Source organism: Suncus etruscus, chromosome 9 (assembly GCF_024139225.1).
Source record: "Suncus etruscus isolate mSunEtr1 chromosome 9, mSunEtr1.pri.cur, whole genome shotgun sequence".
Taxonomy (NCBI): Eukaryota; Metazoa; Chordata; class Mammalia; order Eulipotyphla; family Soricidae; genus Suncus; species Suncus etruscus.
Genome location: NC_064856.1, coordinates 108,242,486 through 108,258,065, shown reverse-complemented (window position 1 = coordinate 108,258,065; position 15,580 = coordinate 108,242,486). Strand labels below are relative to the sequence as shown.

Genomic DNA, 15,580 nt, shown 5'->3' with positions numbered 1-15,580 from the left:
AGGTCTAACCACGCCCAACTGGCTTGTTTTATTGAGCTGTGGAAATGAATTAACAATGTGAAGGCAGAAGGGACCAGGGGGTGGGAAGAAAACTCCCACCCCAGACATGCCCACCAACCCAAATAAAAAATAACCAACTATGGGGAGCAGCGGAGCCGGTGACAGAGGCGGGAGGAGACGCGGAGGTGAGGGCAGCAGAGACCATGCGCGCCGGGAGGCCGAGTCCGAGTCCCTGGCGCCCACTGGCCGGTATAAATACAAGTGGCTGGCTTTCCCCTTCCCCTTCTGCTCGCCGGGCTCCCAGCTCCTCTCCACGGCAGGGCCACGAGAAGGGGCGGTGAGCAAGTCATCACCGGATTGCGATGAGCCCCACATCCATCAGTTTCTGGATCTTCTGTGCTATTACGGGGTTCTTTAAGTGTCTGGTGAAGGAAGGAGGAGGCAAAGTAAGCCCGAGGTGACACTTTGCCTGAAGATGCGCCTCCCAAATCAAGCACCCCACTTCCCAGAGCAGCCACCCCAGGAACCTCATATAGCCTGGCCACCTGCCAGCCTCCTGCCCACTCCTGCCCCCCAACATACTCGCTGAGTGCCTGGGGGTCCTTCTGCATCTGCTCCAGAATGAGCCGCATGGCTGGGTCACTCATGATCTGCTGCACCTCCGGGTCAGCCATGGCCCTACGTTTCACATCTTCCGGGCTGTCGTGCCGGTTGTACTGGGACATCATACAGCGCTGGTAGCCATCGGCCGCTTCCTACAACAGCACAAAGGGGAGTGGTGAGTGCTCTCTGGGGCCGAAGGTGGGCAGGGCAGACCAGCCCACGGAATGTGCCACCCCAGCAGGGGGAAACCTAGTGCCACCCACCTTACAATTGGAGTCCAGGTCAAGGGCCTTCTGGTAGACTTCCATGGCCTTCGTATAGTCCTTCATGGCTTCCAGTGCTGCGGCTTTTCGCGTGTAACCTTTGACTGCAGAGAGTGACAGGGCGCCCATGATCCCGAGGTCACCTCCCAGCCTCAAGACACACAGGTGGGTTAACAACCCCCACCCCCCAGGAGAATCAACCCAGGAGAGGGCACTTACTGAAGGTGGGCTCTAGCTGGATGCACTCCTCACAGTCCTGGGAAGGAGAGGAATGGTCACAAGGTAGCCGACCCACCCCATCACCATCAGAGCAACCCACTTTGTCTCCAATTCTCTGTAATCTTGTGTTACCCCTCCCCAAGGACAAATGGTAATCTTACCAGATAGTCAGACCAGCCCAGAGCTGGGAGGGTCTGTGATTGGTAATTTAAGGGAGAGAAGAGAGACAGGTTGGATGCAGAGAGGCTGCTTAGCTTAGAAGCCATGTGAGATATGAACATGGCGGTTAGGGCTTTAATAAAGCTGGATGTCTCTTGAAACTTCATCTGACTGCTGTGGATCATTTCTTCACCATTACCCTGATACCTACAGATCGCCAGGCCACAGGGGCTGCAGGCGCCGGGCTGGGCCAAGAAAGGCCTCACCATCCATCCATGCACTTCTTTTTTTTTTTTTTTTTGTGGTTTTTGGGTCACACCCGGCAGTGCTCAGGGGTTATTTCTGGCTCCAGGCTCAGAAATTGCTCCTGGCAGGCACAGAGGACCATATAGGGCACTGGGATTCGAACCGAGGACCTCCTGCATGAAAGGCAAACGCCTTACCTCCATGCTATCTCTCCGGCCCCCATCCATGTACTTCTTGGATACTTATCAATCAACAATTAATACAACAATCCTGGTTTCTAGAGACCCATAGGCCTAGCAGGAAGAGGAGCAGCAGCAAGCTAGGCAACAGCAGGAGGACCACAGGTGACCGATGGGTTGGACACAGGCAGGAATGTCTGCACACCAGGAGCCTGGTGTGAGACTCAACTGCGCAGTCCCTGGGCCAACATACGGAGTGACCAACAATCACTTGGGTTCATCTACAACGCTTTCCCTGCACCGAAACAACTGACTTCATGGAAAGAGAAAAACCCTTAAGTCAACTACTTGTCTTATATTGGGGGGGGGGGGGGGGCAGAGAGGTATCACTTGAAGTGATGCTCAAGGGGGCATGTGCGGGTGAAGATCAACCCCAGAGTCTCCTATCCCTGCTTGCCAAGCGGGACACTTTCATCAGAAAAATGGAGGACTGCACGCACAGCTCTGGATGGACTGTGGCCCTGAGTGGAGGGCAGACAACCAACTCAAACTGCACCCAACTCTGGCTGTGGCTGTGACTGCAAGAAGAGCATGCCTGGGTGAGTGAATAAACTATGGGAGCTTCCAGAGACCAAGAGCCAAATGGAAAAAATTTTCTTTCGGGCCTGGAGAGATAGCACAGCGGCGTTTGCCTTGCAAGCAGCCAATCCAGGACCAAAGGTGGTTGGTTTGAATCCCGGTGTCCCATATGGTCCCCCGTGCCTGCCAGGAGCTATTTCTGAGCAGACAGCCAGGAGCAACCCCTGAGCACAGCCAGGTGTGGCCCAAAAACCAAAAACCAAAAAAAAAAAAAAAAGATTTTCTTTCAAGAAGTTCAGCAAAGGTAGTATGTGTGCTGTTGAAGGCGGGAACCATACCGAGTAACAGGCATCCTCCCACCTTTTTTTCAGGGGTGGTCTGGCCTATTCCTTGTTCTGTGCTCAGGGACCATGAGGTCAGGAGGTAGATCCAGTGAGTACTGTCTACTCTGGACCACCTGTCCAGCCCAGCACTGTGTACTACTCTCTGAAGTAGGTTTAATCACTCACCATGGAGAAAGGAAAGCCAGACCCCCAGGCCTGCATAAGGCCTAAGACACTGAAGGCCAGAAGCGCACTAGCACAGAACTGGTCATGCCCAGTGGGGTTCAAGCCCTACTCCTGGCTCTGTGCTCAGAAGTCTCTCAGGCTCAGGGATCAAACCTGGGCTCGTCTCAGGTCAGCAGCTATTGCTCCAGCTTCCCACCCATATATATATATATATATATATATATATATATATACATACTGGTTTTTGGGTCATACCCTGCAGCGCACAGGGTTACTCCTGGCTCCACTCAGAAATCGCTGGCTGGCTAGCTCGGGGGACCATATGGGTTGCCAGGATTCGAACCACTGTCCTTCTGCATGCAAGGCAAATGCCCTACCTCCACACTATCTCTCCAGTCCCCCACCCTTTTTTTTTTTTTTTTTTTTTTTTGGTTTTTGGGCCACACCCGGCTGTGCTCAGGGGTTGCTCCTGGCTGTCTGCTCAGAAATAGCTCCTGGCAGGCACGGGGGACCATATGGGACACCGGGATTCAAACCAACCACCTTTGGTCCTGGATTGGCTGCTCTTTGTCAGCAAACCACACTGGGTCACTGTCTTTGTGGGGCCCGGAGTCCTCCCAACAAAATTGTGTGTGTCTAGGCCAGAGAGACCCAAGACAGGCACCAACACAACGGACAGGGCCTCAGTTGCCAGCATCTCTACACAGACGACATGTTACCCACTCACAAGATGGTCCAGTTTTACTCTGTAGGGGGTGGGGAAGGCCATGCCAATGGGGCCCCTACTGAGCTGGACTAGCTTGGTGCTGAGGATATGGAACTATGAGGAAGTGAGGAGACAGTGCTGCAGACAGGTGGGCAGAGCACATGAGCTGCAGGCTGGATGCCCCACTCAACCTCTGGCACTGCTGGGTATGATCCAAAATTAAAATAAAGGGAAAAGTGGGTTAAGGACATATGGTTTTTCAGGGTGCCACATGATGTTAAAGATCAATCAAACCAGGTGTTAAGAGTAAAACCAGGGGGTTCTGTGCACAACAAATTCCAATTCATAAACCAATGAGAAAGTGAGGGGCCGGATGGAGAACAGAGAAGGGAGGCTGCTTGCTTTGCACTCAACTGACTTGAAATCGATCCTGATTATCATTAGGTAGGTACCAAGCCCATTAGGAGTGATCCCTGAGCACAGTCAAGTTGACTCAAAAAGAAAATAATAAGTGAGGAAGAACTGTAGAGCTACTTTGGCAAATATGGGACTGTTTAAAAAACAAAACAAAAACCCCAACAAGTTCAAACATTCTCGCCACCAAAATTAAGCGTGTGAAGCACTACAACTGTTTTCTGTACTGATACTACAGTCACAACACTGTCCACAACCACCAAAATAACCAGAAACTAATGTCCATCAGCACATGGATAAATAAGATGAATTTGGGGGTGCAGCGGAATATTATTCAGCCTGTAAAAAGGACAGAGAGACAGTACAGGACATAAAGCAATTGCCTTGGCACATGAACCGATTCAATCCCTGGCGCACTGCAGAGCACTAGTTAGCACGGAAACAGCTGCGCTGGTTGGTCCCAACGTGGCTCACAGGGCTGGGTGTCTGCTCTAAGGTTCAACCCCATCAGTACCTCCAGAGTGGGGCCGGAGAGATAGCATGGAGGTAAGGTGTTTGCCTTTGCCTTTCCCGGCATCCCATATGGTCCCCCGAGCCTGGCAGGAGCGATTTCTGAGCATGTGGAGCCAGGAGTGACCCCTGAGCACTGTCTGGTGTGACCCCCCCCCCCAAAAAAAAAAGAACCTCCAGAGTGCTAGGGCCAGAGCGGTAGCAGAGGCAGTAAGGCATTTGCCTTACACGCGCTGACCTAGGTTCATGGTTCAACCCCCGGCGTCCATATGATCCCCCAAGCCAGGAGCGATTTCTGGGCGTATGACCAGGAGTAACTCCTGAGCATCACTGGGTGTGGCCCCAAAACAAAAACAAGAACTTCCAGAGTGGACACCCAGCCCACTTACTTGCTATGCACTGCCAAGAGGGCCTCAAAGGAAAAAAAGGTTGGATAGCACAGAGGGGGATGGTGCTTGCAACCCATGCAGATATCCCAGGTTTGATTCCCAGCACATCACAGGGTGTCCTGAGCCTGGTAAAGAGTAGTCACTGAGTGCACAGCCAGGAGAGATGTGACTACCCCTCCACCAAAATAAAAACAAACAAACAAAGAAATAAATAAAAACAAAGAAAACTCAAGAAACAGGGCCGGAGAGATAGCACAGTGGCAGGGCATTTGCCTTGCACAGGGTTGACCTGGGATGAAGCAGGGTTCAATTCCCGGCATCCCATATGGTTCCCAGAGTCTGCCAGGAGTGATTTTAAGTGCAAAGACAGAAATAAACACCTAAGTGCCACAGGGTATGCTCCCCACCCCACCCCCCAAAAGGGAAAAAAAACACTCCAAGAAATAAATGTCAGAGCTCAACTTTAGAATCATTAGAAGCAAGGTTCCGTTGGGTCTGGAATGGCAACACAGCAGTAGGGCACTTGCATACAGCCAATCCAGGACCCAGGTTCAATTCCCAGCATCCCATATGGGGTCCCAGCTTCCTAGAAGCGATTTCTGAGCCCAAAAACCAAAAAAAAAAAAAAAAAAAAAAAAGTGGGGCCAGAGAGATAGCACAGCGGTAGGGCATTTATTTGCCTTGCAGCGGCCCATCCAGTTGATGGTGGTTTGAATCCCAGCATCCCATATGGTCCCCTGACCCTGCCAGGTGTGGCCCCCAAAACCAAAAACCAAACAAAAATAAAAAAAGGTGAAGCTCCCTCTCTGCTTTCTCATACTACCTGCAGAAAATTATTACTTCAAAAACATGAAAATGCAATGTTTAAAAGACACAACAGAATGATGTGGGGCAAGACACACTGTTTTGCCAAGTGTGGGCTATTTGTTTGCCAAGCTGCCCGCCCCCATCCACAACACCCACCTTGAGCGCCAACTGAAACTCCAGCAGTTTAGTGTAACAGGCAGCTCGGTTGCTGTACAGTTTGGCATCTCTGGGGTTTCGTTTGATGGCTTCCGTGTAATGCTTCATGGCCTGGGGGTAGTCCCCTAAATATGGAGAGAACGACTTTAAAAGGACACCCCTTCCCCAGGCTCCACTCAGTCTTGGACCTGTGTTTCCCCGGAGATGCACCCACCTTTCTGGAAACACTCATTGCCTTTGTTCTTTTCCTCCATGGCCAGGTCAGGGTTTATGTAGGCCAACCGCTCTTGCTCCTTCAAGATTTTCTCGGCCTAAGAAAACATCGTTGTTGGATCACTCATTCAAGCGACCAGGAGTAATTTTCAGAGCACTGCTGGCAAGTTATATTTTGTGTGCCTGGTCCTGGGACTGAATCCAAGGCCTCATACACACTAGGTAAGCGCTTTATCACTGAGCCATATTTTTGCTCTAACAACTTTTCACATGGCTTGGCTCCCAGGTACAGAACAACGGGATATATCAAGCACAGCCACAGCCACTCAGTACAGACAAGTTCCAAATCCAATGATGTCGAGCGTGTGAAGGGTACTCAATGCAACTCTGCTGCACCGTGCTCCATCACTGCTCTGATGGCTCAGGACCACTGACTAAGGCAGCACACTGACCCCAGTACCGGCACAGGTGGCTGGAATAATCACACACTGGACAGCCTAAGTCACTGGCGGCAGCACCACACAAGATGACCCAAAAGCCCTTTAAAAACCCAAGGAAGGGGCCGGAGTGATAACAGCAGGGAGGGGATACACCTTGCTCATGGCCAACCCGGGTAGAGCCGGGTACCCCACACAATCCCTAGGCAGAGACAAGAGTAGCCCCAAATGCTGCCAGATATAGTACAAGAACAAAAGACCAAACCAAAAGAAACTGAAGACGGGGCCGGGAAGGTGGTGCTAGAGGTAGGGTGTCTGCCTTGCAAGCGCTAGCATAGGACAGACCGCGGTTCAATCCCCTGGCATCCCATATGGTCCCCCCAAGCCAGGGGCGATTTCTGAGCGCATAGCCAGGAGTAACCCCTGAGCTTCAAACGGGTGTGACCCAAAAACCACAAAAAAAAAAAAAAAAAAAAAAACCTGGAGACGTGGCTCCACGTTAGCACGTGTATACCGTGCCCCACCAGCCCAACGAAGTAGGCTCCGGGTTCAGCATCTACCACGGAACACCCCTCCCAGGTCCTGCCTGCCCACCTGCTGGCATTTCTTGAGCACATCCGGGGTTCGGTGCTCCGCCAGGGACTTGTTGTAGAAGTGGATGGCATCCTTGTACTGCTCTTCCTTGAAGTAGGAGTTGCCGATTCGAGCATAAGCTCTGGTAGGAACAAGAAGGACTGGCTAAGGACAGAGGGGCCAGGCCCTGCACTTGTCCCCCATGCAGGGACATTATGCCCCCCCCCCCACGGGCAACTCCGAGGCCCCATACTTGGCGATCTGCCGGTAGTCTTCTCGGTTCTCCCGGCCCACATCAATGGCCTGCTCGCAAAGCTCCCGGCACTTGCCGTAGTCGCCCTTCTCGAAGTACACAGCTGCCGGGCAGAGCCAAGATGGAGGAGTCAAGACCTGCAACCCTACCTCCCAAGTCCTAGCACCACCTGCCCGCGGTCCAGCCCCACCTGCTTGGTTGGTCAGGTACGTCATGTTGGTGGGGTCCAGCTCCCGCGCCCGGCCATAGTGCTTCAAGGCCGCGTCGAAGTCTTTCTTCTTATAGGAATCGTTGCCCAGCTCCTTTTCTTTCAGGGCCTGGAAGGGGCGAGAGCTGAGCCAAGCTGACCCCAGAAGCACTGGTTGCCTAACCACTCGGGAAGCTCTGCCCCTTTGTGGGCAGGTGGTCCCAGCTGTGAGCTGAGGAGTCGCTGGAGGCCACCCACGTCGGGGTCCTCAGCAGTCACCCCCACCCACCTGGGAGTGCCTTTCTCCAGCATCCAGGGGAAAGGCGTTAAATTTGGCTACAATTAGCTGCTCCCCTTTAAAGGGAAACAAAACTGCGTAGGCAGAGCCGCCAGCTTGGCACGGCACAATGTGTTGTTGCTAAGTGGACAACTTTCCACGACACCCTTGGCGTCCAAGGAGGAACCGAAGCTGAAGGGAGCAGCTCGATACAATGCTGTCTTCCCCAAGGCAGCACCATGGGAATGCGGAGGCCAGGACAGGGGGACCCCAGCACCCCGAGTTTTTCATACATGGCACTCTCAGGACCTCCTCGTTAGAGCTTCTACTGTGCTCACCAGTTTTAACCAATCATCACTTTCACAGACGCTAAACACAGGACCCAAGTCCAGCCCAGCATCACGGTCCTCCCTACAGCAGCTGAGCCTTAGGCAAACATTAAACTGTCCAACCTGGGGGCTGGAAACATAGTACAGCAGGTAGGGTGTTTGCCTGGTAGGCAGCCAACACAGGTTCAATGCCCAGCACCCCATGTAGCTTCCCTAAGCCCACCAGGACCGATTCCAGAGCATAAAGCCAAGAGTAAATCCTGAGGACCACTAGGTGTGTTGTTTCCCCAAAATCAATCCTCAAAAGAGAACCCTCGGGGCCGGAGAGATAGCACAGCAGTGTTTGCCTTGCAAGCAGCCGATCCAGGACCGAAGGTAGTTGGTTCGAATCCCGGCATCCCATATGACCCCCCGTGCCTGCCAGGAGCTATTTCTGAGCAGATAGCCAGGAGTAACCCCTGAGCACAGCCGGGTGTGGCCCGCCCCCCCAAAAAGAGAGAACCCTCCCCAAAATCCAAATCTCGAAATTAAAATTAGCAGATTAGGAGGGGAACGTGGTAGAGGGGAGGTTGGGGAAAAATAAGTTGGGCCCATGCTTTGCAGGTGGGAAGCTGGGGCTCCATTCTGGCACCTCATGGTCTCTCCCCATGCCAAGAATAACCTGAGCAGGGGGTGGGTGCGTGAGGGTGAGAGCCCTAAGTCCAATGCCATCAACCAAAACCAGGCACATAAGTGCTAGGAAGACTCCCCTGGAAACGTGTTCCGAGTGGGTGGTGGTTACAGACCTGTTTTTTATTCTCAGGGAGATCTTCCTCCATGGGCTCAGGTTTGGTCTCCTTTTTGGGAGGCGGGGGTGGAGGTGGGGGCGCGACTTCCTCTTCCTCATCCATACTGCCCAGGTCTACACCCAGGAGCACACTGAGAGTTGTCATGATGCGGGGGTCTTGGAGTTTCCTGAAGTTGAACACGAGACAAGAAAGCAGTGATTAGACCTTCCCTTTTCCATCTGGTCTTTGAGGTCACTGACTAGGCGATCTGATGGCAACTAGAGTGCAAGGATCCATGCTACCTGCTTATAAGGGGGGCACTCAAGCCACGTTGCAGAGCACAGACAAGAGAGTAAGAGCCTTCCCCACCTGCTCTCAGCGGGAGGAGCTGCCAGAGGGACACTGGACTAGGGGGATACCCTCAAAGCCTGAGGCCACAACACAGCCCTTTCTGCCTGACCTTTGCATCAATCGGGAGCTCCTGCCAGTCTATTGAGAGCAGGGCCATGGGCGGGAAGTGAAAAGGATCATGATGGTGAAAGGAACATTTCAAACAGTTGGTTACCAGCCACCCACCAACGACCCTCTCTAGAAATAATCCAGACAATCCCACAAATCCAAACGTGCCGGGTCCAAGCCAGCCAAGCAAGCACAACGTTCATTTCCAGAGACAACGGCAGTGCCTGCACTTACGTGCCCAGGTCGAAGGGCTTGCTTCGGAGCTGCTCGATTAGCTCCCGGTAGGTGGGATCCGAGAGGAGCGCTTTTGTCCGGGGATCGTTCTCCAGCCTCTGGTACAGGTTAGGTACATTGAAGGGGTTCATGAATTTCCTTTCTGTTCCAAGCAAAGGAAAGAGCATCGTTAGGAAATGGGTTCCCTTGAGTGATTTGGCCTCACAGCCCAGCAGCCTGACGTTTTGGAGAAGGGAGGATCGTTGTCCCGTTTAGAAGAAAAGAGGGCTGGAGCAAGCTCAGAGGGCTTCGGCACCCACCACACAATATCCAGAGCAGCGCCTGGAGCAGCCCTCCCCATGGCACAGTCTGATGGGACCCTCCCTCCCGCCTCCACTCAAAGGAACGTGGAAAAGAGGGGGAAAAAAATAAAGGAAGAGAAAGTGTACATGGTGCCCACCTGCCAAGCGGGCCTCCATATTCTGAAGCCCTTCCTTGAGTTGAGGATTATTTGCTTCATGTTTTAATCCCTCCTCATAGGTTCGCTTGGCTTCCTCAAATCGATTTAAGAATTCGAGTGCTGCTGCTTTTCGGGAATAGCCCTTAAACCAACAAAGAAAGCAATACAACAAAATAAAGGACACCTAAAATAACATCTAGAAATTAAAACAGAAAAAAAAAAAATCCCTTTGTGATTTCCTGGAACCAAACAGGAATGTGATAAAAGTGGAGGAGGAGGAGAGAAGGTCAGCAGGTCAGACAAGACAGATGCAGAAGACCCTGGGCACAGCAAGGGTAGGCCAGAGATCTGTCAACATTTTTCTACCTGCAAACCCCTTTCGTTTAATAAATTCTTGGACAAGCCCAGGAAGAAATATATAAGATATCTATCATAAGCTTATCTTTTTGTGTTGGTGCCATACCTGGTGGTGCTCAGGGCTTACTCCTGGCTCTGCTTTCAGAGATCACTCCTGGCAGGCTCGGGAGACTACATGGGGTGATAGAAACTGAACCTATGTTGTATTGGTGTTCCAGTCCCCCAATTTATCTTGTTTTTGTTTTTGTTTTTGGGTCACACCCAGCAGCGCTCAGGAGTTCCTCCTGGCAGGCTTGGGGGACCATATGGGATAACGGGATTCGAACCACCGTCCTTCTGCATCCAAGGCAAACACCCTATCTCCATGCTATCTCTCCAGCCCCCCCCCCCCGCCCCAATTTATCACTTTAAACTTAAGGATTTCTGAGCAACACACCAGTCACACAACCACCTATGTTGTCATGGCCCTTAGCTTAAGATGCTAAGAGAATAGACCAGGGACATATTACAAAGAGTAGAGTGCTTGTTTTAAAAGCTGAAACCAGGTTCAAGCCCTGGCACCTCTCCTCTAGCACTGGCATGGATGGCAGGCATGATCCTGAGCACTGGCGGGTGAGGCCCAAAACCAAATAAAAAAATTAAGGTGGAGAATGGCTGGAGAGCTCAATGAGCTGACAGCAAGCTTTGTGTGCAGAAGGCCTGGGTTTAAACCCGAAACTACAAGGTTTCCAGAGCAGGCTGAGATCTCAGGGCTAGGACTGGGCCCCAGTATTGCTAGTTGTGGTCTACCCCACCCCACAGAAAGAGAAAGGAGGGAATAAAAGTAGCACAGCGGGGAGGATAAAAGTTTGCCTTGATCCTCTGAGCACTGCTAGGAGTAACTCCTGAGTAGTGTAGTAGACCCACAAAACAAAAACAAGCAAACAAACAAAAATCACATAAGTGACAGGACCGGAGAGATAGCACAGTGGCATTTGCCTTGCGAGCAGCCAACCGAGGACCTAAGGTGGTTGGTTTGAATCCCGGCATCCCATGTGATTCCCCGTGCCTGCCAGGAGCTATTTCTGAGCAGATAGCCAGAAGTAACTCCTAAGCACCACCAGGTGTGGCCCCCCCCCAAAAAAAAATTCACATAAGTGAAGCAGTCCTACAGTGGAATTTTTTTTTTTTTTTTTTTTTTTTTTGGTATTTGGGTCACACCCGGCAGTGCTCAGGGGTTATTCCTGGCTCCAGGCTCAGAAATTACTCCTGGCAGGCACGGGGGACCATATGGGACGCCGGGATTCGAACCGATGACCTCCTGCATGAAAGGCAAATGCCTTACCTCCATGCTATCTCTCCGGCCCCCCTACAGTGGAATTTACGTCAAGCACCACCAAAAACATACACCACCATTTATCAGCAAACTGCAGTTACGTTGCACAAAGTTGGATATTAAAGCAACCTGGGCTTCCAGGCTAACAGCAGCAGATCACTGCAGGGAGAACACATGCCAACCTCCCCTCAACTCCGTCACCATTCCTGCCCTCTTCTCTTAAAGCTGGGAAGACCCCGATGTCCAGGCGCAGGTGCCCTTTGGCGACTAGCTAGCTGAACAGTGGCTGTGTGTGCAGCCCCCAAGCTGGAAAGAGAAGCCCCCCACACCCTGCCGCTTACCTTGCCCCAGTCAGGCTTCAGGTCCACCGTCTTGCAGCCATCCTCGTAGGCCCGCTGGTAATCCCCCTTCTTGGCATAGGCCGCCGAGCGGTTGCTGTACAGCACATGGTTCTGCGGGTCCAACTTGATGGCCTCTGAGTAGCACTGCAGCGCATCGTCGATGTTGCCGGCGCTCAGGGCTTTGTTGCCCTTCGCCTTGAGCTCGTTGACCTGAAGAGAAAGAAAAGGCATCTTCACCAGAGGCTGCCCCCAGTCCTGGTCTCTAGGGATCCTGCAGATAGATCAGGGGCCAGACAGGCTCGAATCCACTTCCATTCCTCATGCCTCCAAAGGACTTCTTAACAAACCAGGATGAGAAGGACCAGGTAGGGAAGATAAAGTCTTGCCACCTCAACAGACTCAAGAGTTCCTTTCAGGAACTGAGTTCCTTGGGGTGCAGTGGGTGGATCTGTGCGCCGGGTTTCTCCATGGTCAGGTGTGTGTGTCTGTGTCACACCCCAAGATCCATCAAAACTCAGGGGGGGGAGCCAAAATTATCACCTCCCCTCCAAGGATTGGAGGGGAATAATGGAGAGAAAAAAAAAAGCCTTTGGGGAACGGGAAGAGCTCTCACCTCACATGTGGTTTGAGCCCTAAAAAGCCCATATGGTCGCCTCAGGTGGACCAGGTGTGATTCCTGAGTGCAAAAACAGGAGTGATGGGGCTGGAAAGCATGGAAGTAGGGCGCTTGCCTTGCATGCAGAAAGACGGTGGTTTGAATCCCGACATCCCATAGGGTCATCCCCAAAGCCTGCTGGGTGTGACCCAAAAACCAAAAAAAACAAACAAAAAAAAAACAAAACAAAACCCAGGAATGACCCCTAGTAGGCACAGTGAGGGGGGGTTGGGCCCCCCCAAAAAAATAAAAGAGAAAAAAAGAAAAACTCCCCATTGGTGAGGAAATCTATGCCTGGCCTAGAGAGAAAAAAACCTCACCTCTCCAAGAAGCGCCCAGGACATCCCAGGGGTGGCAGGCGTCATGCATGCAACTCCAGCCAGGGTTCCTTCCCCATGCAAGGGCGACTTCCACCCAGAGCCAAAATCCTGGGGGTACCAACCAACCCCTAAAGAGTGTCCCCCAACACCAGCCACCCATCTAGGGGCCGTGACTTCCACCCAGTGCCAAGATCCTGGCAACATACCCCAAAGAGTGTCCCCCAACACCCTCCACCCATGTAGGGGCCGCAACTTCCACCCAGTGCCAAGATCCTGGGAACACCCCCTAAAGAGTGTCCCCCAACACCCTCCACCCAGTGCCAAGATCCTGGGGATACCACCCCCCAAGAGTGTCCCCCAACACCCGCCATCCATCTAGAGGTCCAAGTCGCCCTCTGCCAAAATCCTGGGGGTACCACCCCCCCTAAAGAGTGTCCCCCAACACCCGCCACCCAGTGCCAAGATCCTAGGAGCGCTCCCCCAAAAGTGTCCCCCAACGACCTCCACCCATGTAGGGGCCGCGACTTGCAACCAGTGCCAAGATCCTGGGGGTACCACCCCCCCAAAGAGTGTCCCCCAACACCCTCCGCCCATGCAGGGGCCGCGACTTGCACCCAGCGCCCAGATCCTGGGGTACCCCCTCTCGTGTCCCCCAACACCCTCCACCCATCCGGGGGCCAGGTCGCCCTCCCCTCGCTCCGCCTCCCGCCGCAGGACCGGCCCGACCTTCCCGAGGAGGCCGCGGCGAGGGGCCTGGGCTAGGCCCGCCCGACCCGACCCGCCCGCTTCCCGCCCGCCGAGCCGCGGGGTGCAGCCGGGCGAGCGGGTCTCGGGGCCCGGAGCTGCCTGACCCTCCCCGCGCCCCGCTTCCCGCCCAGGCCCCTCGCCCACCCCCGGCCTCCCCGCCGCTGTCTCCCCGGCCCGGTCGCCCCCGGGGCCACTCTCGGGGCCCGGCCCTTCGCCCCGGCCCCGGCCTCGCCCCCCGCGGGTCCCCGGAGCCGGGCCGCCCCTCCAGGCCACCTGCTCCATCGCCCGGCCCGGAACCGCGTTGAGTCGCCGCCGTCCTCGCCGCCGCCTTCCAGCCGCACGCGCCGCCTTCTGGAACCTACTAGAAGCTGCCGGGACCCCCAGGCAGGGCCCGCCCCTTCCTCGCGCGCTCATTGGCCGCCCGCCTCCGCGGCGCTGCTTCCGTACCGCTTTGCTATTGGTTAAAATTACAGCCAATCATCCTTACGTCTCTCCTATTGGCTTCTCGGCGTGAGCCCGCCTCCCCTCGGCCTCCCGATTGGACGTTCCGGTTGCGAAGCCTCGCTCTCTCACCAGCGCTCTGCTATAGGACGGAGGGGTGGGCCCTCGCGAAGATGATTGGTGGTTGGATGTGTCCATCACAGCCCCCGCCGGCCCGGCGCGCCCATTGGTGCTAGGCTTTCTGGAAATTTCCACCGCTCCCATTGGGCTGGACCACTCGGAGAGTCCCGCCTCCGGATGCAAGGAGCTAGTTTCTATTGGACGGCGCGTTGGCGGCGCTTGGTGCTGATAGGTCGGCGTGCCTGTCCGTCAAGCGGGCCTGATTTCCGCCTTAGCGGGGATTTGGTCCCGGGCAAGTCGCTGATGGGAGGCCCTGCAGAGGCCTGAAGGGGTCGGTCGTGGGGCACACTCGGGCTTCTCGGGGCGCGGGGTCCCCGTCTGGCGCCCCACCGGAGCGTGACCGTTAGCCAAAGGGGGCACGTCCGTTGGTGGCGCGGGGTTCAGGCTGGACCCCCCGCAAATCCGAGTGCCTGAAGAAGCTGGAGGTTTTATGTGATTAATTTTATTTCATTCATTCATTTTGTTTAATTTAATTTTTTCAAATATGTTGGTTCACACCCGGGGATGTTCAGGGGTCATTCCTGGCAGTGCTCAGGGAGTCATAGGGGATGCTGGGGATCGAACCCAGGTTGTGCAAGGCAAATGCCCTCCCCACTGTGCTGTCACTCTGGCCCCAAGAAGCTGGTCTCACTTATTTTATTTTTGTGTTTTTGGTTTTGGGACCACACTCAGAAATTACTCCTGGCAGGCTCAAGGAACCTTATGGCATGCCAGGAATCGAACCCAGATCGGCTTCCTGCAAGACAAATAAATGCCCTGCTCTTGTGCTATTGCTCCAGCCCCAGCTGGAGGTTTTAGATTCACTTTTTCTTCTTTTTTTTCCTTTTTTTTTTTTTTTTTTTTTTGGTTTTTGTTTTTTGGGTCACACCCATCAGCACTCAGGGGTCACTCCTGGCTCTACGCTCAGAAATCGCTCCTGGCAGGCTCGGGGGACCATATGGGATGCCGGGATTCGAACCACTGTCCTGCATGCAAGGCAAACATCCCACCTCCATGCTATCTCTCCAGCTCCACCGTCCACCACTTTGAGATGCAGAACATCTGCTCCTGGCCCTGGCAGGCACCTTAGCAAACCAGTTAGTTGCCTTCCCAGAACTAGGGAGTGAGTGGGGGTGCACACAAGTCCATTCTTACCTTAAACCGGTGACTTTGGGACCTAGCTCTGAGCTCAGGGATTAACTCCTGGTGGGGCTGAGGCCATATGTGATACCAGATATGGAACTTGGATTAGCTGCATGCAAAGCAACACTGTGTCCTGGGTCCCTAAACTTTTCATCACGGTGGCCACCACCTGACCTTGTTTTTTTGTTTGTTTGA

At 53.7% G+C, this 15,580-nt stretch overlaps 1 protein-coding gene across 1 annotated transcript; it reads right to left on the bottom strand.

Moving 5' to 3' along the window:
- STIP1 (stress induced phosphoprotein 1) lies at positions 1 to 14,010 on the bottom strand. The gene is made up of 14 exons (XM_049779653.1): positions 13,916 to 14,010; positions 11,921 to 12,130; positions 9,908 to 10,049; positions 9,469 to 9,610; positions 8,794 to 8,962; positions 7,406 to 7,532; positions 7,216 to 7,318; positions 6,984 to 7,104; positions 5,954 to 6,050; positions 5,740 to 5,864; positions 1,086 to 1,122; positions 867 to 970; positions 583 to 755; positions 1 to 422 (listed from the first exon to the last, which is right to left on the bottom strand). The coding sequence occupies exons 1-14, from the start codon at positions 13,922 to 13,924 to the stop codon at positions 350 to 352; spliced, it is 1,632 nt and encodes a 543-aa protein (XP_049635610.1). The 5' UTR covers positions 13,925 to 14,010; the 3' UTR covers positions 1 to 349.
- Between the last annotated feature and the right edge of the window lie 1,570 nt (positions 14,011 to 15,580).